The sequence below is a fragment of the Zosterops lateralis genome (genome assembly GCF_965231275.1).
Source record: "Zosterops lateralis genome assembly, chromosome: 3".
In the NCBI taxonomy this organism is placed as follows: domain Eukaryota; kingdom Metazoa; phylum Chordata; class Aves; order Passeriformes; family Zosteropidae; genus Zosterops; species Zosterops lateralis.
The window spans coordinates 17,590,144-17,615,815 of NC_139764.1; the positions used below are offsets into that span (position 1 = coordinate 17,590,144).

Below are 25,672 nucleotides of genomic sequence, written 5' to 3' on the forward strand. Positions count from 1 at the left end.
TCCCACTCCTGCTGGAGGAAAGGAGTAAACAAAGAGAATTGTGGTTCCTCATTTTTTTGAAAGTGCAGTACTCTTCTTTCTTTTTTTTTTTTTTTTTTTTTTTTCTCAGCTGTTTGTGGGAGCTGTGAAACAAGGATGAAAACCTAGACAGAGTTAATTATGTAGCATACATCCATCTCTTCCTTCTTTGGTGTCTTTTGAGAATTGTAATATTGTAAAATTAAAATAGCTGGTATTTGTTACCAGGAGGCATAAAATCAGAGGCAGCACAGTTGCTTGATGGTGACAGTGACTAAGGGGCTAATTGCAGAACCCTCTGGACTGTGCTTCAGTATCTGTCACTGCCAGTCAAATCTGACATGTTATATATGATTCCATGTCCTAAATGCTCTAAAATAATCCAAAGAAGGAGATAAGGCAATGGCTTGCTTTTAACTGGAAAGCTGCTGTTTACATCCAGTAAGACTGATTTAGAAACTGACCATTAGTAACCATCCTGGCAGAGTTTTCACCAGTCTCTTGTTTTCTTTCTTTGTGCTGAGCATAATATATACAGAGGCAATGGGTTGTATATTCACATTACTCGCTTTGATGGCTTCCAAAACCTTTTACAAAATGCTGAATAAATGTACTCATTGCTAGAACTTGAGGTAGCAGAGTAACCAAGCACAGTAGTCTTACTTCCTTCCTGAGCAAAAGCTCCTGTCATTACTTCTGGGACAACTGGAGGAACAAGGGGGAAAATGCCAACATTTAACTTTGTCTAGGGCAAGGATAGTTCTACAGGTGAGTTGGCAGGATTGAGGTTGAGGAGAGTGGGTAAGCGCTTGATGTAATTTCTGTGTATTCTTCTGTGTTGCAGCTTGTCTTCAATAATTTATTAATTTGGGAGATAAAAGGCTGAAATGTTTTTTTCTGTTGCAGTGTCACACTTGTCCTCTAGAAGCCTTTGTTTTGTTAGCAGGCACCCTTGTTCTTGCTGCCTTTTTGACTCACCTCACTGCTTAGCACACCTTTATCAGTTGTCTTATGCTTTGCAACACCATGCACAGGACAGGAAAAGGCACCTGGCTGTCAGTTGGAAGCTCAGAATTTCTTATTTCTGATTTGTCTTAAATCTCATCAAATGGTCCCATTTCATTTTCGTCGGTGTTTTTTGTGACTCCCCCATCGTTCACATCTCCTCTTACAGATAATTTCCTTCTTCCACTGTTGTGCAGCCTTTTCTCTCCGTTATTGTTTTGAGTTGGAGAGAGCAGGAGAGAACTAGTAACACTGCCACTGTGAGAGAGTGGATTAGGAAAAAACTTCCACTCTGCTCTGGAGGGGAGAGAGAGGGGACCAGGAGTATGTGGTTGATCATCTAGCTTACTCTGCATTGCCCAGGCAGGGAAAGGTTCAGTGGCCATGGCTTTGGCTAGAATTTGTCGTGGGCCTGAGAGTAAATCTCTGAAGAAATCCATAATGGAATACAGTTGGCAGGTGTGCCAGGACATTTCCACTGATGTTCCTGCTGTCTCCTATTAGTAGATGTCTGTAGTCTAAGCACATCTCTGTTGGTGGTCACCCCCCAGCCCATGGAGATGTGGGCACTTTTTGCTACCTCCTGAAGCAGGTACCTGCAGTATGTCAGGTGGATTGCATTCCTGGGCACCCTCACTTTATCTTCTCTTGCTGTAAAGGGAATCCCTGTAACCAGCCCCAGAGTTGTTGCTAGATCCCTGTCGCATGTGGCCACAAACAGTTAGAGCTTCTGTGCCAAGAAAGACCATATCTTTTAAATGCAGTAGAGATAAGCAGCCTTAGCAGCAGTTTGGGCTGGGTTGTGCTCATAAGGAGTAGGTCTGTATGAGAAAGTTTCATTATATAAAGAATGCTTTCAGGTGAATGATGTTTGGTGTGAGTTCATGTCAGGATAGGTGGGACCATGTAGCTCCTAAGATTGTGTCAGACAGCTGAGAGCAGCCATCCCCAGTTGATAGGCTTCCAGAGGGCCAGGGCTGGCTGGGCTGTTTGCTAGAGTTAACAAACACTCTCTAAAGACTACAGCCCTTCTCCCAAGAAAGTAAAGTCTGTGTCCAAGTATCTGCTAACCTAAAGATGTCAGAAAAATGCTTTTTTAATCCTTAATGTTGGGCACGGGCTAGACTCAATGATCTTGAAGGTCTCTTCCAACCTTGTGATTCTGTGTTTCTATGTTCTTGTAGCGCACGTGTGGCTTTAGCAGAGGCAACGTTATGTTTGTGGAAGAGCAGGCACTTCTTGCAGTACTTTCCAAGTGGCTTTTTCCTCAGGGGCTTCTGTTAAAGTCTAGGCCTCTTCTAACCTAAGTCTGCCTGGAGGGGTTTTCCTGTTACTGAAATGGAATATATTTTTTGTCCACAGACCTTGACAAACTAGACAATGAAAAGAGAGAGCTGATTCAGAACGACATTGCTGCTCTTCATCACTTTTACTCAAAGCACTTGGACTACCCTGACAATGCTGCCCTTGTAGTTCTCTTTGCACAAGTAAGTTGGCTAGAACACAGCCTGCTTAGGTGGATGGTGCTGTAGGAGTTGAATCTTTCTGAAATGGGGAGAATGTTAATGGCAATGGAAAGGATAGCTCTCTGCTTATCTTAGGGACAGGTGACTATACTTGATGGAGATCTGCTTCATTGAGCAATAGTGGCTGGATGTGCCCCACTTCCATCCTGAGGGAAGAGACTCTTGTCTGCAGACTTTCCCACTGAAGAAAAGGGAAAACAACCTTTAATAAACCCTGTCAAAATTAAGCTTCTTGTGGGCCAAACATAGTGTGGCTGTTGTTGAACTAACATGGAAGGCTGATGGCCTGAGAGCTCACAGAGGCAAATCCTTCATTCAGGCTTCAGACTTGTAGAAATCCTTGCTGGTCAGGTCATCATTGTGTTTGACCTTCACAGACAGTAAACTTCAGAGACAGAGAAAGAGCAGCAGAAAGCGCAGTCTAAAACTTTTATCTGGTGTGTGGCTTTTAACTGTAGTCAGGTGGTTTGGCCATCTGGAGAGATGAAGGAAAGACAGGATGTCTTGTTAGATAACTTCTGATATGTCACTTCTTTTTTTCTCACCTACTTTTCATATGCATCTGAATTGAGTGTATTGTAGTGGATGGAATAATACACCAGTGGAATACTGAAAGATTCATTTTCTTCTTTTTCCTTTTTTGCTTCAATATAAGCTAGTTTTGTACTTAAGTTTCTGCGTAAAATAATATCTTGAGATGGGGGCAAATGTTGACTTCTGTGATGAAAGCTAACATGGAAATACCCTATTTGGTAGAGCTGGGCATCTAACAACAAGGAGGCACAGTTACTATTTCCTTAATACAGAGGTACTCTTATTCTGTAGGGGAATGTTTCTTTAGGATGTTTAGCATCTGCTTATCATCCCTTGTGTTGTTTCTAATTACACATTTCCTTTCAATGACAAGGGTTTTTTTTCTTTGAAGACTTTAAAATTTATATTTGTCAAAGGGATACTTTGAAGATGTTAGTACAACCAGTTTCTTGTGGTATTTCTGAATACTTTTGTTAGAATGTAGCCAGAATTCCCCAAAGATTTCATTATTTTGGCTGTAGTGACTTCTGTTTCATGTCCAAGAGCAGCTCCACCAGACTGTGGTACTTCAGCTGACTTCTGTGAGCTGCTGACTCCTAGATCTGATATTCCATCCAGTCTTCTCTATGGATGTCACCCACAGGTGTTACCTTAAACTCATCCTGATCATTGGGTAACTCTCTGCCACTGTGGACAATAGAATTTTTTGAACTAAAATCTCCAGAAGTCATCGGGATGCTTCTCAGAAGTGTTTTACAGGATTCAACCTTCTGAGGTGTTAGTCCCACGATAAATCTTTCCAGAAGAAAGAAAGGAATGCTGGTACTTGAGCTGTACAAACATGGTTCCTAATAATTAGTTAACTTGACCTAAAACCAGTAGTATGGATATACTGCTGCTCCTTTGTTTTCATTCAACACTTACTGTGGCTTCATGTGCTGTGTTTTGCACCTCCATTCCCCATTGTTTCTCCCTGTGGTTCAGGGCAGTCATTTGGGACTTGAATACCTCTGACTGCTTCTCAACTGCTTTTAATGAACTTTGCCTGATGCTCTTCCTTACACAGCTGAAGTGTAAGTGGTCCTTTTGAGTGGAATAGAGTTCTTTTGTCCCAAGTGCTTGCCTTTCACTACTCTCTTCTCCAGCTACTGGCATCATTCTACTGTCTTCTGTTCCTGTGGAATATAGCTCTTGAGGCTGGAGCTTTTCTTCTTCAGTCTCACCATGTCATACTCTTTGAACAGTTTCTCTCTTGCCTCATGTTCCAGCATCTCACCCTTTCCTTGAAGACCTTGGATTTCATGCCTCCCTTTGCATGTTCTCTTTTCCACCTTTGGGAACAACCTTGAACTCCAGTTTTATTGCTGTTGTCTCTTTACTCCCTCCACTTTGCCTGTTTTTCATCATCCATTCATTTGGTGAAACCAGTGATATCTCATCCCTTCTAATCCCTCCTCTTGTGCCATTTCTAATATGAATACTTTCACGTATATGAAATACTCTAATACTTTCATGAAGAGTGTTGTCTCTGGCCTAGTGGAAGAGAGTTGATGATAACTCACTACATATTTTTAAATATTTCCCTGTGATTCAGAACCATCAAGTTCTTTGTCAGCCTTTGTAGCCTTATGTTCTTACTCGCTGTTGATATTATCTTTCCTTTCTATTGTTTTTGCATTCACTAATTACATTTTGGTTTTGGTTCAGGTATGTTCTTAAATTGGCCAGTGTAGTAGCATGCCCATTTTGAGAGATTGGGAACCTTCGGGTGCCATATTGCTAAAAATAACAGGATAAAGATCAAGCAAAGATAGCAGAGATACTGATGAGTTAATCAGGATACTTGCCTTAATTGTCAGCTCACCCTGAACATTTCATACCCGAGGAGTGGCTTTGGGTTTTGTGTATTTCTAACGGCCAGTCTGGGCTGCATTCTAGTTTGTGGGGCATATCACTTTGCTTGGTGAGCAACCTGGTCAATAGGAAGTGTCCTTGCCTCTGGGGATTGGAGAAAAGACAAGAGATTGGAACTCAGTCTTTACAGTCCCTTCCAATCCAAACCATTCAATGGTTCTGTGATTATTGTTGGTAGTATTTGTTGTCAGCTCTTACCGTTTCCAAGACAAATAATGCACTGTATTTGATTGACTGTGCCCTTTCCAGCTTTAACTGGACTTGGCTATGTTGTTTTAGTGAGTTACTGGTGCTTTTTTCATGTTTGTAGGGAGATAATGGTGAATGTGGAGAGGGTTCTCTTTGTGTTGGTATGTGTGTGATTTGAAGTGGAAGTGGAATAAAGTACTTGACTGAGGTGCATTTTGGCACTTAAAGTCGTACAAACCACATGAAAAAAGCTTAAACTTCTGTAAGATTCCTTTGATTTGGATGAGAACAAAAGTGAGAAGGTTTTCAAATCTGCTTGAATCTATTCTATAAGAGAGTTTTGTGAACGAGTTCTTTCGATCCTGTGTCTGTTTAAATTAGGAATACACTTCCTCTCATACTTTGTCCTTTTTCTGTCCCCTCCTATTCTATGTCTTTATGAGGTTCAAGTCTTCCTCAGTGCTTTTGTTGTTTTCACATGTGCTTTAGCTGTAGCTGATATGTGCAGTCTTTGATGGCAGGTGCCATTGTGGCAGGTCTTTGTGACATATGCTCCATCAAAGCTCTGCACTGCCCCAGCCTGACTGAGTTTGCTGCCCTTAATTCCCACATTGCTCCTTGCATGTGTAGTTCTGCTTTGGCCTGTTTCTTGTCATGGCCCAATGAAGTCTCTTTGCCCCAAGTTGGGATGAGGTTTTGTGTGCTCCTTTTGAGCCCCATTTCTCTTGGTTGGCCCTCCAAGGAGCAGATGTGTAATTTGATGTGTCCTGAGCAGGTAGGTGCAAGTGTTGGACTGTCGGTTCTTTAGTGTCCTGTGCATTCCTTTGGAGTGGGATTTTGTCCTCACTTTGTTGAGATGTCATGGAGCTCCTTGTGAGTCCTGGAGAGGTGGATAGAAAATTGTAAGCAAATTTCTGCAGTTGTGTTTGATGTATGAGAATGTGACATGTGAGTACATGTGGAGTACTCAGCTGGCCAGAAGCTGACCCAGCCCCTTTCTCTTTTTTCTTAGGTGAACTGTAATGGCTTCACAATTGAAGATGAAGAACTCTCTCATTTGGGATCAGCCATATTTCCTGAGTAGGTTGATTTTCATATTTTGGAAGATAAAATTATCTTATTTAAAAACAAATAGAGGAAGTAGATATCTACCAAAAGAATTAGTTTATTTTGTTTTAAATATCTTTCAGTGGCAAATAAAATGTGGCAAATTATTTGCAGCAGTTTTTTCTTAAACACCCAGTAATTTTGGTAAAATTGCACATGTAATTTGTTTTGAAACTTAGATTGTGAACTATATTCAGGTTGGTTAAAAACATTTACTTGGGGAGCAGGTTCTAGAGAGGGACATCAAGTAATAATCAAAGCCAACTGAAAAGGATTCTAGGTGACTTGCTCTATTCACAACTTCCTGTTTTGGCTGGGTATAATCCTTCACCTGGGGCTCTCTGAACAATATCCCTTCTACGTTTGTTCCTTGGCAAATAGTAAATCCCTTTCATAGCTTCTTTGAGCCTCCTTGCTATGGCAGTGGAAAAAAATATGTATAAGCTTCTTAGCTTTACAAATAAACTGCAGATGTTAAGTGTTAACTGCAGTTGGTGAACAGGGTACTACAGCTTTATTTAGGGCCAAGAAACATTTCTTGCATTTTTAAATCTGTCCTTCCCACTTAATATTGTAGCAGAGGAGGGTATTTTCTGCCCCTGATCTTTGCACAGCCTGTATGAAGGTATTAGCACTGAGGCTTAGTTTGACTTCCTGGTGAGGCTTGGATTACTCATAGCTTATCTGTGTCAGAGTAACCTGAAACTTAGGGATGCCCACTCAAAGCTGGATGTGATTTTGCCAAGTGCTACAGACAAGCAGTAGTAGCTAGTCCTTGCTTCACAGATGATTATTCTTCTTCAGGCAGGTCTGTCTGAAGTTCATATCCCTCATCTACAGATTAAAAATTAATACCTTGAAATGCCCAGGATCAGAGTCATTGTGGGTAGAGGAGACTTAAACCGGGATGTTCTGGAAAAATGTCCAACACCATCCTAATGCTCAGGATATGAGAGTCAGATCTTTCCTACTTAGCAGTTATGCCTATGAGCTAAAAATACTGGAGACAGTTGTTATTTTGCTAGATTGGAAGAGAAAAAGTTAAAATTACAAATTTTATTTCAGATAAGCAGTGAACTGCACTTTCTCCAGGCTTGGTAGTAAGGGGGTTTACTTTCCTCTATCCATCTAGGTTTTTCTCCAAATCAAGTGCTTGTATAACAGACAGAGATCTCCTGCCTCCCACTTCAAACATGGAGGCTGTTTACATTTGAATAGAAGCCAGCTAAAATTTTAACACCCATCTTAACTTGCAATGAATGCAGTGAAGACTTTTGTTTTCCTCTATTTACTTGTTTCCTTTTAGGTTAAACATGTTTTTCTTTCTTCTCTGAGGAAAATAGTCTGTCTATCATGCTGATAGTAAAGCCTTATGAACATACCTGTCAGGTCCCCTATAGCACTGTAAGAAGGGGAAAATAATAACTTGCCTAGTTCTGCAATAATAGGATTTAAAAATTGTAATGATTCATTAGCACAGCCATTCTCCATATCATTAGAATAAATAACAGTACCACAGATTTTCCCAAGGTTACCTTCATGTTAAGCCTCAGAATAAAAACAGCTTAGAGAGACAGACTGACTCAATTATTCAGACTTATTTATTTTGTGAAGTGGTGCTTAACTTTTCGCCTGTTGCTTGTGGTGGTGGTTGGGGAAAACATTTACTTTTCTACTTTTACAGTGTTGCATTGATGAACCATAGCTGTTGCCCAAATGTGATTGTGACTTACAAGGGAACCTTGGCTGAAGTCAGAGCTGTTAGAGAGATTGAGCCTGGAGAGGAGGTAAATGCAGTGTTTGAATGTGCTCTGTTCTCATGCAGCCTGACAGGATTCGGTCTTCTTCACAGGAATCACTTCAATTAGATGGCAATTTGATAACAGAAGGAAGGATCTCTTGTTTCTCAGAAAAAATGCAGAAGAAATGCTTCGGAAAAATTAGGGTGGCTCTGGAGGACTGAAGGGATTTTTGGAGGCAGTACCCTATTTTTTGCTAAAACATGGGAAGGGCACCTGCAGCAGTCACTGTGTATCTGCCAGCCTCTCTCTCAGTTTACCCATCTGTAAAATGAGGCTGAGTTTACTGATGTTTGGCTGGTGCTTTGAAATTCCAAGATCAAAGCAAATTATTACTGCTATAATAGTTCCCAGTATAATAGTAATGTGTTGAAATTGAAGCCAGAATAAACAAGGTAAATGGGTACAGATAAATCCTCTGACTACTGTTTGGACAGAGCATCCACAAAACATGGGACTTGGTCATATCACCTCAGTGGCATTTGCTGGGAAATCACAGAAGAGCAAATGTGTGGTTTTAGGTGGAGTGAAACTGAACAGAGAGGAATAAAAATCTGTGAAATTGAGTAAGGCTCTGGGTTTACCTTGAAACTTTCTCCATTAAATAATGAATTTGGCAGGGAGTTTTAAACAGTAGAGCTGCACTTCATTAAAAAAAAAAAGAAAAATATGTTAAACAGATTTGGGGAGGTTGTTCAAATACCTGCAGGGAATGAAGATACTGAACATCTTCTCTGGGGATGGAGTTTGCACAGAATTTCAATGGCTCATTTGTAAATGTTAATTTAATGGGCAAAGTTAATGCTATCTGATAAGCTCAGATTTGATTTTTGATAATATCTACTGTTTTCTGAGGTGTGTGATAGCAGCGTGGAAGAAAGGTAGAGAGGTTATTTTTGTGGATTATAGCTGTTCCCCCTTGAGAACAAAGTGAGTTTAGTTGCTGTAGCCAAGGGTGAATGACTCAGGTGAGCAACTTCTTTTGATGCCATTTGCCAGTGATGATTTTTCTGTGATGTTGGCAGACACTGCAGATGCATTGTGGTAACAGACAAGGACTGATTCTGGCTTCAGAATTTTGTTGTGGAATCTCAGACATTTTCAGCATTTTGGGGGAAGGTGTATCATTACAGGTAGAGATGTGGAGTATTTACCTTGTTCAGCATCTTCTTCGGGTTAAATTCTGCCTTAGGAGCTGCATCAGCTCTCCAGGACCTCACAGGTTTTACACATTTGCTTTTTTGACACTTCAGAATTTTCTGAACTTGAGCTGTGGCTGTGTGTGGTCGCTGTGCAGTCTCCCAGCCTGTGTCTCCATCTTCAGGCTCTGTGTAGCCATTGCAGGGCAACATTTTAAAGGGTTTTTTTTGCTGTAAATGTGGTTCCTGCATTCCACATGCTTTAAAAATATCGAAGGGAGGAGAGGAGTGTGACAGAAAGTGTGAGATGACACACTTACACTTAAGAAGGTGCACTCTATGAAATTGCATGTTATTTTACTTTTAAAGAAAAGAGAAACTTCAGTATAAAGACTGAGCAAAGCATTTCAAATAACTATAAATGAGGAAATGGAGCTAAAGCTGTTCCTTAGTCTGCAGAATGATCAACTGCACTGTGCACAGGACGTGTTTCTTGGGGGAGATCTCATTTTAAAAGCACCGCATTAAAGCTAGTTGCAGGGGTTCTTTTCTGAAGACCATTGAAATAGAGAAAAACTTAAGAATAGTGTATATGAAGGGCCTTTAAAATGTTCAAAAGCAGGTTTTCTTTGCTTTAAAATATTGCTGCTGAAGTAAATCTGATATTCATTCTCCTTGAACTGGAGCACTGGGCCTCTCTTCTTTTCAGAGATCTAAAGGTCTTGTCCCAAGTTTCTAAAGCTACCAGTGACTGCTGTTGCCCCAATTTTTGTAGGTTTTCAGGAAGAAAAATTTGAGATTCCAGCCTCCAAAAAACCAGGCCACTGTAATTTATCCTAGGTTGGATACCTGAAATCATTATTTTACTTCTGAAAAGTAGGCATCTCTTTGTAGTCTGACAGGAGCCTGAGATTTATGCTGTGATAGTTTCCTTATCCACACCTGAATCTTGCTGTCCTGGGTGCAAGCCAGACTTAATATTTGAGGGAAATTCCATAACAAATGGGAAAGGAACACTTCTCTGTCAGGTTGCATTCACAAGGGACAGCTCCTGATGGTGCCAAAGGGCTTGGAATGTGAGGGAACAGGCAGGTGATGTGGCTGCAGGGGTCCACAGACTGCATGAATATGTACTTGTCATACTACATATATCAGTACTGGTATAATAAATATGTTTAGTGATGCTGCTTTTCACTAACTGTTTGTTGTTGGTTTTTTTACCATGTAGATTTTTAGCAGTTATATTGACCTGCTGTATCCCACAGAAGACAGAAATGACCGGTTAAGAGACTCCTATTTCTTTAGTTGTGATTGCAGGGAGTGCACTACAAAAGAAAAGGTAATGGAATTGGTGTGAAATATACTTCTGGCTGTCAAGGCACCTACCCTTGTCCTTAGATGTAATATCCTGTCTGGCTTAATTGCATTTTGGAAAGTAGGATAATAGGAATGGGGGGAGGTGGTTGCGTTTTTCTGTCTTTCTGTCCAGAATGCTTTCTGATACTCATTCTTTCCACTGTAATCGTGACACATCAGGAAGTTTCCTGGTAGAGGCCTATTTAAAGTTGAGCTACAAAGCAAAGATGAAAACACTGCTAAAAGTAGATAATTATACTGTGTCTGTGCTACCTGGTCAAACAAATTTAGCTCAGAACTTTTTTGTTTGTTTGTTTGTTTGGTTGGTTTGGTTTGGTTTGGTTTGGTTTGGGTTTTTTTGTTTGTTTGGTTGGTTGGTTTTTTTTGTAATTTCATGTTTTCTACCTACTCCCAGCAAGTAAATCTTGCTTGGGACATTTCTGTGATAGAGTGCTGCTGCATTTCCTGGTTGGGACATTTCAGTCGATTCTAGGGGACCTTTTTTGGTGACATATAGGGGACATTTGACATTTAGGGGGCATCTGGATGGTTTGGAGACCCAGCAAAACCTGAGGAATGGTCTCTTCTACCATAGCCTCATATTGGTCTGCTCAGGGACAACGTGGTCCTGGGTCATAGCCCCTTGTGATGTGTGGGCCAGAATTATGTTCATTAAACATTAGCTGGTGCCCCTCAAGGGACAAATGAAGGTCTAAACAGTGTTCCTGGCAACAAGGTGTTAGGTGTTTTAAAGAAATGCACTTCTTGGAGGGAAAAGGTACCCAAACCCAACAGATACTGAGGCAGCTGTGCCTGTGCAATCATTTTGGACCTTCTCCACTGAAGGTCCTACAAGAGTTGAGCTCTGTGTAGCTTATCTGACATTTTAGCCAAGATCAGTGTGTTTGGCATAATTCAATCCCAAAGTTCCAAATCATTTTTCCTCTCATTTTCACCAGGCATCCTTTTATGAGCTGCTTCCCATGTTGACCAGACAACCATTTCCTTCCTTTAAATGGTGTCATTTTTTGTGATTTTTTTTTCCAAATAGTACCTAGTATTGTTGCTTGAGACTATTCTGTTGATACCATATCAGTTGTGTTTCTCCCCTCAGTTACCTTGATAATTTTGCCATTGAGTTTAATGAATCCAGGATTTCATGTGTGATTTTCAACAATGTGCTACTCTGGGAGTCACCTGTCACTCAGCTTCCTTCAGTTCTGGAAAGACTCCCTGTAGCTCTCTCAGCTGGCAGATTAAATAATAAAAGAAAAAGAAATGTAGCAACAATGTGAAGCTTAAACAGCAAAAGATTGTCTCTAGATTGTAGCTGACTTCCTGAAATGGTATGTTAGATATAGAGATAAGAGTAAGTGGAGCTGTCCAGCAGAAATAACAAAATATATGGAAATGTGGTTTTGTCTGTAGATCTGAAGGATCCTTTTCTGTATTTAAGATCATGTAATTTTCCACAGAGACATCACTTGATAGTCAGTCTAAGGTACTTGAGCTGTTAGAGCCTTAAAACTAAGGCTAAATTTGTTTTAAATCCTGATCTCTTGGAAGCAGTGAAATTTCTTATGTAAAACTGCTTGCAACACAAAATCGAAAATCTTCAGTCTTTCAAAAGAAAGGGACTTCATGGAAGTAGAGAATGGCAGATGAACTGGAGGGCCAGGGGATCTTAGGATTTCTAGCCAAGGCTTTAGAGAAAAATTGCAGGTGCACATTCTACCTTTGTTTTTTCGTTCTTTGAAGAGCTTAAGTTCACATCTGTGTCTTTTTGTTAGAGAAATTTTGTATAGCAGGTGCACTTTTATTTGTAGGGCTTGAAACCCTCCTTTGTAAGGTCCATTGTGTTTCCTTCAGGATAAAGAGAAACTGGAAATCTGCAAGCTGAATGATCCTCCGTCAGCAGAGACAGTAAAGGACATGATCAAATATGCCAGGAACGTGATTGAGGAATTCAGGCGAGCCAAACACTACAAATATATCCTTTGTCTTACCCTGACTCCACTGGTGTGTGTCCTAAAAATCTTGCCTGCTGGACTTCAGAAGTACATGCAGGAGAAATACTGTGAACAGTAGAAATTAAACTTTTCTCTGTCCTCTTCGTGTCTGAAGGCATTATCAGGTAGTCATATAATGAGAAGACATCGATTTATTGTGTTCCTTGACTTCTTCCTACCCCCTAGTGAATTACTGGAGATCTGTGAACTCAGCCTGGAGAAGATGGGTGCAGTGTTTGAAGACAGTAATGTTTATATGTTACATATGATGTACCAGGCCATGGGTGTCTGTCTCTATGTGCAGGACTGGGAAGGTGCGCTGTGTTATGGACAAAAAATTATCAGACCCTACAGGTGAATATGAGACTTTTTTTTTTAATGCTAATTAAAATCGTGCTCTGAACAATTAATACAAATTTGGGCAGAGATCACTTCTCTCAGTTTATGTGGTATAAACATTCTACCCATGATACCACTACTTAAGAAGGAATATTTAAATGCCGAGATGGTGTTTGTTACTATTAGAATGTGGTCTGCAATATATAGCAGGACTGACTTTGAAATCCTTGCTTCGGGTTCTCAAAATAATTTTGTGCCACCTTGGGTGCTGTGCTAATTCTGTTTAGCTGGATAAATACTGGTTTCCAAAATACTGTAATTTTTTACTAAAGAAGGGCTTCAAACTGCATTTGCAGCCAGTATTTTGTACAAGGTAATGGAGGTGAAGCCTGTGTTGCTGTCAGCCTCCCGCAGTCTCCCACAGTTCTCTCTCTGCAGCAGCACAGTGGGCACGGCTGCAGGAGAGTGGAGCCATGTCCCAGGGCTGGGGCCGAGCAGCAGAGGGAGCTGGAGCCGAGCTCAGCTCCTGTGTTCAGAGCCAGGGGTACCCTACGTCCCTGATCCTGCTGCCCTAGAGCTGGAGGCATGGAAGAACGCCCAGGCTGAAGCCCTGCGTGGGGAAAGGCAGCGCACGGCCTCTGCAGGAGATAGGAGTACTGTTTCTGATAAAATTCTCTGGTTTTGCAGTAGTGAGCCCTCTGGTTAGAGCCAGCCAGTTGCGCTGGCTGTGTCTGGTCCTGCCGTGAATCTCCCAAACAGATTCTCGTCTTGAGACGTGACTTTATTGCCAGCTGGGGGGAGCGCAAGAAAAGCTCTCCCTTTGGAATAGATGCCAACATAAAGTCACAGATCACTTGGCAGAGAGCAGCGATACAAAGAAGGAGCCAACATTCCCCCCCTGAGGGCTCAGTACTATTTATCTTCCCTGGGACTTGCCCAGCTCCTCTGGCTCTGAGCCTGGCATTCCAGGTCAGCTCTGCCGAGGCGCGCCGTGGCCGCTCAGCGTGTGCGAGCGCAGGCTGCCATGTGTGCCCCGCACACTGCAGAGGGCCCCTCGCTTTCCAGCCCACCAACCATTGTGGAACACACAGAGCTGCTGCTGCTGCGGGTGCAGGGTGGCTCCAAAAAACTCATAACAATGCAGGCTCTCTCTGTAGCTGGCTAGATTAAAACTAGTGGCAGAAAGTCCTTGCCATCTGACAGCTGTTCAGAGGCATATGGTAGTTTCAGTCCAATTCCCAGCTGACAGGCGTCCCCATCCCAGACACAATTGGCACTGGCTCTTGGCAGTCACGGCAGAGGAGATGAGCGCTGAATGGGCAGGGGCAACAAGAGGCAGCTTCTTGCCCCGTGAGAGGGGGACAGAACTGGGAAAATGCTATGAAGCTGCCAAAGGTGATGAAGCTGCATTTCTTTCTCTCTTGCAGTAAACATTATCCCTCCTACTCGCTGAATGTTGCCTCCATGTGGCTGAAATTAGGGAGACTGTACATGGCACTGAAGAACAGGACGGCTGGAGTTAAAGCCCTGAAGAGGGTATTTATTGCCTGGTTTCTCCATTGATAACACTAGTTCAGCCATGGGGTTGTTGAAAGACTGTGTGCTTCTCTGTTAGTGAACCTGGCATGGTGGGAAATGCACCATGTGTTAATATATTTGGTCACTGGATTTTTGGCTCAGATTTGGTTTTTCTAGAGATGGAGGATGGGTCTGCTCTTGGGTGTCTTTTCACAGTGGGCTCATACTGCAGCAGCTGGAGTGAGAATTATGCTTAAACATTTGCTCTGAGTTCTTCTCTGAGCTAGAGCTCCACTAGTGTAAATGAAGCAGAACTCTATCTTCCCCTCATTTGCTGGGTAAGGACAGGAAAAATGCTTGGCTCTTATAAAAGGCACATATTGTTTCATTGAAGTCTGTGATTTCTATATCCAACTTAAACTAGGCATGCTTTTGGTGGTTATTTGTTCTGGAACCAATCGATTCCAGTTGCGATCAATTTTTACATAGCTGAAGGGAATTCAATGCATCTGATATTGCTGAAATTGGCAAATACAGAATTTTGGTTTTATGATTTCCTTCACTCCTTTTTATTAGTCTGTGCCTTATTCTTAAGTTTTTTATTCTGCTATTTTTTTATTAGTCTATACCATGTTTCTTGACTACTTTACCCTGTTGTTGTTGGACAGAAATTTATTTTAGTCTCTTAAGCATCAGTGACTACTGTAGCATATAATGATTCAGTGTGGAATGTCACTATGTATTTATTTCTTCTTGCTTTTTCGATGCTGGCAAGTTTTTAGCTGGCAAATAACAGCGCCATCCAACCATGGTGAAAGATGCTAGAAGAATATATACTTCAAAATTTAACTGTTACCTAGTTTGAAATTGGCATAGGTTTTCCTTCTCTGTGGTGTTAAACCCTTGAGTAGAAATGGGAATTGTGCCAGTAGGAGCATGGGATGGGGGGTAGGGAACTGTGAGGTGAATTTGTTGGCATAGGTAGTTTCCTAACACAAACATTTTCTAATGACTCACTTCCAAAAGCTGTCTACAGGAACTGCCCAAAGTTACCCCAGCCTTTGATGTTTGAGATTTAGTGGAAAAGCAGCCCCATTGTTCCCTGTCAGTTTGTGAGCAGCTTGTCCAGAAGGTCCTCCTTTCGTTTTTTGGGCAGGAGGAGGGGTGGAGTCATTTTTCGCTGCTGAGGTGGAACCAAAAGCCTTTGTTGTACTGACTTAACAAATACAAGAGCATAAAAGTTTCCCAAGGATGAAATAACTAAATGCTCAGAGGGCCAGGATACTGCAATTCCTTGCTCCGTCTTAGCACTGTTGGTCTTTAAACATTCTCAGACTTAGACCAAACTTTTTTCTTAGTTCTGTCTAGCGCTATGTTTTATCACATCTTTTCTCAAGTGGAAATTTTTCCCCTGCACACACTCCAGGGCAGGAAAGGTGCCAGTCAGGGGTTTGGCTGCCTGCAGTGTTCCTTCTCAGGCCTGGAGCAGGCTGTAGGTGAAACACCAGGGAGCTGGGCCCAGCAGCATCTGTCCGAATCTTAGGAGATCTCACTTTTGCTTAAGAATTTGCTTCCTTCCTAAAGCATTGGCATCCCCTGGAAGGAGCAGAGGGTTTAAAGATTCAAGTTTGAAATGCCTCAGCATTACTCCTGCAGTAGGCCTGCATGTCTCTGACAGCTGAAGGATAAATTGGTAGGAGCAGAGCTCGCTTAGCTCTGGCTAAGTCCTCTGCTGGAATATTACCCACCGCACTTGCAGTTTTCTGTCCTGGAGCTGGTTGCATTCAAAGTAGTTTTGTCAGGAATATAATTTTGAAAGGTGCTTTGGGCTCCTTTAAGATCAAAGATGTATTCTCTGAATATAAAACCTTTATTACTTAGTTTTGAATTTCATTTTATTTCCTACTGGGTTTATGACTACAAGGGGACAAAAAGTAGCTAGAGGTGTCAGACTGCTTCAAACCTCTAAAGAGAGTATTTATAGCCTGGTGTTATATATGAATCAATTGTGTGAATATTTTTTTTTCTTTTCATAGGCAATTGCTATCATGGAAGTAGCACATGGGAAAGATCATCCATACATTTCAGAGATCAAAAAGGAATTAGAGGACCACTGAGCCTTTGAATCTATGCAATCCTTCAAACCTTTATTTAAAAAGCCTTGTTATGGAAACCTTCAGGAGCGCTTTGAAAAGCGGTAGAGTATGAACACAGTTCTGTCCTATAATTGGAATGACAAACACACTTAGGCCTAGCTTCCACACATCTACAATTGCCTTTTTTTTTTTTTTTTTTAAGGAAGCAGCCATGGTTTCTTAAAGGTAATGCCTTTTAATGGCTCATGTGCAAAAGTGGCTATTTTTTCCTTTAGGGATGTTGGTGTGAATCTTATTTGTGTAAAGTAAATAAAGTGGTCTTGGCCCCTCTTGATTCCACTTGTACAGTGAAATGGGTGCAGTAAGTTTGTAATATGTACTTTTGCCCAAGTAGTTTTGCTTAATCTGACAAATTAGCAAAAGCCCTACTTTTTCCATTATGGTTTAGTATGTGTTTCCTTTTTTTCTTGCATCATTTTTATTTGCAGTGGCTTAACTGAGAGAGAGGGGAAATGGGGTGATGAAATCTGTACGTTTTACAGCAACAACACCAATGTTCCCTCAACCAGTTAATGTGCAGGTCCATCACTGCTCCTGGCACATGAGGATGCATCACAGCAAAGACCTAGAGCTCAGTTTGTCTTGTAAATAAAATACTGACACCTATGTTGAAGCTTGAAGGCTTGCACAGGACATGAACTATGCCCCTTGGGGCTTTTTAGACTCTTACAAGTTAAAGTGAGTTATTGCAGAGGAGTGCTCATATTTCCTTACAGCCATACCTTCACCGTCAATGGATTACAACTATTGTAATAATATGTTAGCAATTATTTTTAAGAGAGGAACAGGAACACTTTCTGAGGAAAAAGTCCAGGACTTAGCTTTTTCTACCCATATATAAAACATGAGGATTTTTCCCCTCCATTTAGTTCAGTGGTAAGAGTTTGCTTTTAAGGATGGGAGAGAAAAAAGAGTGTAGCTATAAACTTCTAGCATCAAAATTGAAATATGGTGCACAATAAAATTACCTGCCCATTCCTTACTGTTTTCACAGCTTATAAAGTATGATAAGAAAGAACACATCAACCTTAAGAACTTCATTGTATTTTCTTTCTTGTAAGCACTGCTCTGAAAATAAAACTGCTAGAACAAGGGTTTGTCAGCTCATTTTGCTGAAATCTTTCATTGCTCTCCAGCCAGCAGTTGTTACTGGAGTACATAAAACTGTGCCAGATCTACAATTCCAGAAAGCGAAGGCCATTTAACTACAGCCAAGCCTAGGAAGAGGGCACTAGCTGACTATTTTTATCCTTTATCTTGTCAAATAAACTCTTGTCGTGGGAAATAATACCTTTACTTCAGCAAGTCTGTCCAGAGCCCAGACTACACTTCAACACCAAAGCACTGGATTAGGTGAACATGAGGCACCAGTGGGAGCCTTGCCCCTGTGAAGAAGGTTTTTCAAAGCTGACTGTGGCCCTGGCTGTGTCTATCATTTTAACATGGGAAACCAACTCAAGTGGTGTAGGTGCAAATACAAAACCCTTAAGGTGATACAGAAAAGAACATAAACATTGTTTTCCTTGAAAAAAAATGGTTTATTGTATATTGTGAATATGAGGGACAGCCTTACCAAAAAAAAAAACTTAGTGACTGAAGACATTCTCACATTTGCAAAAGCATATAAGAAACTATTTACAGAAAGGCAGTGAAAGGGGTAAAAAAATTATTGCAGTCAATTAATGCTGATAGAACTTTTTATTATAAAAAGAGAAAGAAAAGAAACAGTGCAAAAATACTGTCAAAAGTAATCAGTTCTATACACATGATAAAACTGACAAGCATAAGCTTATGTACTGATATGAATAATACATTAGAATATAAAATAGCATGCATAGATTTTTTTTAAAGGCTTTTAATAGCATAGAATAGTTCTGCCATTCAGCCCTAACAGGAGGGGTTGGGGGCAGGAAGGACACATAACCGATGTCTCATTTCTCTACAAAATGTGTACATACAATGAGGTGGTGAGATTCAGATCACTGTTTTGTGCTAAACTGTCAGGTACAGAATTACAGAACAAATACAACAGGAAGCATCACAATACTGAAGTAAAACAGGACAGTAAAATCCAGTGACATAAAACTTAAACATGTTATCTCATTTAACACATTCCACACAATAACATATGGGAATATTACAGTCATCTGCATGTGTAAACTTTTTCCTTTGTAAAATAACCAAAGAAAGGTACTTTACTAGTGAGGAAAATGTGTTTTCCATATGGAGCAACCTCAACAGGATAAACATCCTATTACCAGTGTTTCTGGCACTACAGATTTCCTTTCTTTTAAAGACCAAGCAGAAGCAAGAAAATATTTTTATTTAACATACACAAAAAGGAAGTTCTTATATATTACATCTGTAAGTTGTGGAACTCACCAGCACAGGACATTGTGAAGGCCAGAGGAATAAATGGCTTCTAAAGAGAAGGTGATGTGAGTCATGGAAGATGAACCTATCAGTAGGTACTGCACACAGAGAGCAGGATACAGCTTTGGCCTTGGAAGCCCCTAAAGGACTGGCTGCCAGGTGCCCTGGAGGGGCTGAGCACCCTTTTCTAGACACGTCCCTATTTCTTCCTCAACTACCAGCTACTGTCTAAGTCAGGGGGTGCCCCTCAACGCAACATGAAAACAGTTCGTAGGAAGCATTCCTCTTTTCTGCCTTCCTGCCTAATCAAGGAACACTACCCCTGAAATACCTGGAACTGACCGTCCAACCTCCTTACCCAGGTGAATCTCTGGCAGTCCTTTCCTTGCTGTTCTACAGTGCTGGGATTCTCCACTGGAAGCTCCTATTTATCACTGATTTCCAGTTCACTCTCCAAAGGCGAAGTCCTGTTGTTAAAGCAAGTCCTGTTGTTAAAGCATGTGGGAAACTCTCTGTAAAAGTGCACATAAAGCACAGGCAACAAAACTTCAAAGAAATGCCAGTTAAAAAACAGCTGAGAGAAACCAATGGAACTGTAATCTAAGATACTCCAAAAACACTGACTAAATTTATTTACTTTAAATATTTATATAAACACTGCTATTTTTGACCTGTGTTTTGTTTCACAATCCAACAATAGTTTATTTATGGTTCATACCTCCATCTTGTTTGCCCCACAGTCATCTGTTCCTTTCCTCAAATTCCAATCCCTGCAAGCAGCTGCATGTATAATGTCCTTCTCTCTAAGGGGTTAGATGGCATTTGTAGCTCCCTTAGCACCAGATCCTACAAGAAAACCTTTCAAGAAGGCTCAGAGTAAGCCTTAACTAAGACAATTGCTTTTGTGGTTCTGGACTTTAAACCTTTCTCTTATTGGCATCAAAACCTATCCCAAACTCTATATACCTTGAGCTATACATCAGCAGCTTCATATTCATTTTGTATAAGAGTGGTCAAAGGCTGTTTTCATGCTGTCCTTCCTCTCACGACCAGCTTAGGAATTTGCTCCTGCAATGTGATGCAGCCTTTATTTCCTGCTGTGGCTGCCACCCTAGCATTTTTTTATCCACCAAGATAAGCAACAAAATTTAACTCAGACCTCCCTCAGTGATGCATGAGAGCTGCTACAGCAGAGATCAGCCTGATGATTCCACTTTCTGAGCACACAGACCACAAACTGTTAGCAAGGCTGACAACAGCTAATTCAGTCATCATCTCCTCCCAGGAGACCAGTGGGAAGTCGGCTGTTGGAAATGCAGCATTGTCAGTAGCTCTGCTGAATTTTCCCTACAGATTTCTGTGCTATATCCAAGTACAAGATTGCCCATCGACATTTCTTTTAGAGTTGCTTGTGAACTACACAGACATAGCAGGTATTGGATCAAAAAATAATGTCCTGGCTGACAATGACAAGCGCTATTGAAACACGTAGGTTGGAAAAAAATGAGTAAGTCTGTGTTTTTCTATTTGCATTTCTGTTTGTTTACAGGAAAGTAATTTAAACCCAGCTTTTGAAATCATGCAAATGTTTAATAATACCTGTAGTTGAGGCAGCTGATTTAAATAAATAGAACAGAAATGCACTTCAATATACTTCAAGGACTGTCCTGGCAGTAAGTTGAGTAAGTTCTCAGAGATGTGTCTTCTGCCAGCTAAAGTTAGTTTAGGGAACTTCTGATAAGGCTGAGCATTTAGGATGCCAGTATAGGAAAATGTTTGTGGGAACAAGCTCCATCTTTCCTCAGGTAGTCAAGGACAAGAGGTGCCAAAACAAGCTTGTGTACGACCTGAAACAAGTAGGACCTGAGCAGCTGATGTCCACCATCCTCCAGTGTGACTGATGGAGGACAGAAACTGGATCCCCACAGCACTGAGCAGCATCACAACTCAGCTGTCATTTCTCCAATCCCTGCTTGAACAATGGGAAGCATGAAATGCTCAGACCATAACTTTAACCAAAAAGCTGATGCCAACACCTCAATACTATAGTTGGTAAGAGTTTAAATGAAAAAGGCAAGGGTTGTTAAATACAGATGAAGAGTGTACTAAAAGGAAAAGAGACACAATGGATGCCCAAGCCAGACTTACTCATCTCCTGCAAATTCTCTTGGGAAGCGTCAGGGAGTGTAAGCTGAATATGCCAGACTGCAAGGTGGGTGCTCTGGGAGAAGACTGCTTGTGTCAAAATTCCATTCATTGATGAATCATTGTGAGATTGTCCAGACTTTACTCCAAATAGATGATACTGGTCTCAAACTACTGTTATGCTTTGGTGTTAAAAAACATGCAACACAACAAACAGCAGCTCCAAACTGTCCTTTTCTCCTCAAGGATTCTGCTGTTTAGAAGTCTGCGGGACAGAAACTAAACAGCACTGTTGCTTTAAGACTCATGTGTTCATTCCTGCTATGACTAAGAAAATTGGATGCAAAATGCATTTTCCTGTCACTCCCTAAAGGTTAGGAAATACTGCCCAGGCAATTTTGGCCTGATAAAACTTTAACAGGTTCAAAGTGAGAAGGTTCATTTTTTTCCTTTACAAAACTATCACATTTCAACTATAAAACATCAGCATGCTGAGGGCTGCTTGTAAGCTGGGGTGGAAAGGAACCTCTGAAGACATGCACCAGCCCAATTCACTTATGATATTACCAGATCTAGTCAAGATAAAATCTAGCAGGGAAAAATACATTGAAGTCAGATGAAAGGAAAAGTTTAAAATTACCATTCTTTGACAATGAAAGGGAAAAAGTGACTCACATTGGCCTCTATCTACCATAGCAGCCACACTGGGAGTTAATTGGAAATGACTGTTTACCACATGGCCACTTATTTGGCTCATTAATAGGCACTGACTTAATTTGGAAAGGAATTTTAGTGCCTTTTTCTAATTAATGTTTTTCTAAGACACCTATGATGCATCTTTGCATAAAAAAACCTTAATTTTCTTCCCTTCAAACACAGCTCTTCACACTCTCTTATGCAGTAACTTTCCTGTGCTCACTGTAGCAGCAGAAATGCACATTTCAGCCACGGGCAGCTGAATAATAAGACATAGGAACAGATTCTTTTCCCTCCTGATTTTCTACTTCTCACATCCAAGTGGAGCAATGGGACTTGACAGCTCTGAGTTCAAACTTAATTCATCATTAGGAAATTATTCAAAAAGTTATAATGAGATAACTAATTTAATACACTTTGCTTCAAGGTTTATTCCTTGGCTTCTTTCCCAGATATAAAGCATCTCTCTGCAATTATCATGCAGATGCTGCTGAAAAGACTTTAAATGGTTGCTGCTAATTTAACAAGAGATATGTTGGCACCGGCAGAAAAAATTAGATGAAAACTGAAGTTGACTGAAAACTCAACCGATCCTTAAAAAGACATGGTCAAGGTATTACAGCAAAGTAATTCCTCTCCATTTGTTGGTGGCTACAAGTCTTCACCAGTAACTGTGGCATCGTGTTAGGCCTGTATTGCAGAGCACCAAATCAACACAGGGCAGTTTTAAATACATTCAAGAAACATTCTGGTACAGAACCTTAGCTTAAGCTCCCCCCTAATTTTAGTCCCTTTACTACTGAAATTAAGAGTGCTTGTAGGCTTAGACCTTTGTACATTGACCAAGTTTGGAGGTGGGGATGCAACAGAAAAGCAACAGTAGGATTAAAATACTAAAAGTATCTGCGGAAGGGATACCGAGAAAGGTGATTTCACCATGACAAAGTGACTGCATTGCATCACTTGCCCTGAGAGGCTGTGAAATCTTCACCCTTAAGAATTCTGAAACTGGATGTGACGCTGGACAAGCCTATCCAAGTTTAAAGTCAGCGGTGGGGAGAGCGGAGCTGAGTCCAGAGACCTCCAAGGCAGCTCTCTAGCCTGATTCCTTCTCTAACCATCCAGCAATAGTTCACACATGAAGACCAAGGCAACTGGAGATGCCTAATTGAAATGAGATTCCTTTTCTACAGAGAGTGAGCCTCAAGGCAATAATAATTTCAGTGTAATTCATGAGAAGGTGCTTGATTTGGCTTTTTTTCCAGATACATTAGGTTGAAAATCCCCTGCTGTTCCACTCTCAGACCACCAGAGTTATTGGAAAGAGTCATTCACTGACTTCAGCCTGCTGTAGGTCACTGTACTTCACCCTACTCTGCTTCTTATGAATCCCTTCAAGGGTTGCACACAGCAGCAAATAGGCCTCCTTAAGAAGATACAACATTGATTTTTTCAAGGACTAACCTAAAACCGTAATTCTTGTGGAATTTGAACAGTTTAGCACCCAAAACTCTCTGTCCTCACAATGTCCTGTGCTTGAGCCCTCTGTAACGTGCCCGGCTGCACGTGCAGAAACTCAGGTCTCCATGCTGTGCACCCTCAGCTTCCATTCACACAGAGCTGTAGCTGACATCTAGCGGATCTTGTTTTTACCAGGGAAGCCACATACTGGGTCCAGAATGTCCTTATGTGAGAAAAAGCCCACTGCCAGATAACTGTAGGTTTCAGAAGCTGTGTAGCAAAATAAAAGCCAGCAAACTACCTTCACAAAGGATTGCTTTCCTTACAGACATGTTACAATGCAGACCAGTCATGTCAAATGTGGTTCACTTTGAAGTTTTATGAGTTATTAAGGTAATTCAAAAGTTATTCCAGGAAAAATAAATTATATTTTGTATAAAATAATCCATGGGAGACTAGTAAAGAACCATCATTCCTTACTTTCAAGACAACTTTAAAAAGTGCAATATATGCACACGGTGTTGTCAAGGCTGTTCCCCTTGTTCACCAGTAAGGTTCAGTCAGATCCACAATGTTGGGTCTGGGATGTTTGAAAAGATTAAATAAGTCTCGAGTTTTGCAGGAATTGTATGAGCACTTGGTAGACGAATTTGTACTGGGCTATGGTCTGGATCATAAACACTCTCTGCTCCCGCAGGTGTCTCAGCATCACAGGAACATCCATTTTCTGTAAAGCAAAGGGGGAAAAAATCATAAGGATGTGAGTTCATGAAATCAAACAATCACTATCTCAAATATCAGTTATCTGACACAGAGAACTATACTATAGTTATAGAAGACAAAGGTTCTGTGGACAAAATTTAACGTGCAGGCAAAGATACAGATCCTTTCACTAAGAGGGAAGGGAACTCATTGCCACCAAAAGATCCAGAAACTCCAACATCTGATCTGCCACAGCCAAGTGTTTGTTAGCAAATAAGGCTCCAGGAGAAATACGTCTGTAAAGTGAAACAAGGACTCAGTATCCACAATATGTGTTTTGCAGACTCCAGGCCAGCATCAGTTCGTTGCTACCTACTGAATATCCAGTGGACATATTAGTGGTTCTCCAAGAAGGCATCTTCCAGCTTAGTTTCACTCAAAAGAAATTCACTTGTGTGCCCTGAAAATGCTCTGCAGCAGGAACTAAAGTACAGTAAGTAGGCACAGATAAGGAAGTCCCCTGGATAGGCACAGCCCTAACCCCACTGAGCAGGCACAGGCAGCCTATAATGATCTGAACTCCAAACCAAATGAGTTCTGTGAAACAAACCTTCTATGGCAGCAGTAATCATGAGCACTAAGATACACACTCGTTTTGAGGAAGTTCTTAAACAGCTCAAGATATAAAACTGGAGAACAGCTACCCTATCAGGCAACATAAACTGCACTTTGTAATGCCTGCTTGCAGAAACACCAAGAGGAGCTTAGCAAGTCTTCTGACTGAGATGGCTGCTAACTCTTGGAGGCCCAACTGAGTATGGAATCTGCTTCCAGGCACATCTGAAGTTTCCTGGAAAGTTTAAAATAAAAGTCACGCTGCATATCCATTTCTGTCCATGTGTATAAAACTCAGAATCTCCATTCCACGTAAACAAGTATTAACTCATAGGCTATCACTTTCTGAAAACAAGGCCAAATATTCCGCCACATACCCCAACAAGCTGTTATAAAAGGACATCTCTAGAGAGTCAACGAGTGTAAATATTTGGGATGAGTAATGTCATATTATTATCAAACAGGTGCAAAGAAAAATGGAAACTCTTTCCAGTTAACTTGGCTAACTTGGAGAAAGCCTCCCTGTGGACTCAGATGCTTATGAAATGGTCCTTGCTGAGCAGAGTCATGTGGAACCTGATCTCACCTGAACAACTATAACAAAAATGTAGGTCAGTCTTGACCTGCACATAATGTTCCTCTCTCAGTTTTTTTGGTGCATGACAGCTTATTGTATTTTAGTGGGCACACAGCAATTCATGCACCTCCTCAAAATGGAGATGGCTCTGCCTTATCTCAGAAATGGAAGAAAACCTCAGTTTGGAAGTTTCTTCACCAATGGAAGAAAAACCCATCCTGCCTATTCAGCCTCGCTATTTATAGCCAGCTTAGTATTTGATTCCAGGTAAGAAGAATCCTTAAATTCACCTTCAATACAATGTCCATATCAATATATATATATATATATATATATATATATATATACACACCTAATATACCTAATGCTTTGCTAAGCTGGCACTTGCAAACAGAGCAAACAAAAATACTACATATTTCTGCCTCCCAAACTAAAGACCTCCCATGTGAAAGCATGCTGTAGATGCAATCATGAGGTAATGTCCCAGTGCCAAG

The 25,672-nt window shown here is 41.0% G+C and overlaps 2 protein-coding genes across 2 annotated transcripts in view; one reads left to right on the forward strand and one right to left on the reverse strand.

Moving 5' to 3' along the window:
• The window catches only part of SMYD2 (SET and MYND domain containing 2), a gene marked incomplete at its 5' end in the record, with an annotated part of 29,336 nt that extends 11,643 nt beyond the window's left edge, over positions 1-17,693 (forward strand). The window contains 8 exons of the mRNA XM_083858103.1: positions 2,386-2,510; positions 6,199-6,266; positions 7,978-8,080; positions 10,460-10,570; positions 12,457-12,577; positions 12,776-12,950; positions 14,363-14,471; positions 16,490-17,693. Coding sequence (XP_083714229.1) covers positions 2,386-2,510; positions 6,199-6,266; positions 7,978-8,080; positions 10,460-10,570; positions 12,457-12,577; positions 12,776-12,950; positions 14,363-14,471; positions 16,490-16,570 — 893 coding nt within the window. The 3' untranslated portion in view covers positions 16,571-17,693. The remainder of the gene's footprint in view (positions 1-2,385; positions 2,511-6,198; positions 6,267-7,977; positions 8,081-10,459; positions 10,571-12,456; positions 12,578-12,775; positions 12,951-14,362; positions 14,472-16,489) is intronic.
• Positions 17,694-18,137: 444 nt separating this feature from the next.
• PTPN14 (protein tyrosine phosphatase non-receptor type 14) overlaps positions 18,138-25,672 on the reverse strand; it is a 72,378-nt gene continuing 64,843 nt past the window's right edge. The window contains exon 18 of the mRNA XM_083858095.1: positions 18,138-24,011. Coding sequence (XP_083714221.1) covers positions 23,883-24,011 — 129 coding nt within the window. The 3' untranslated portion in view covers positions 18,138-23,882. The remainder of the gene's footprint in view (positions 24,012-25,672) is intronic.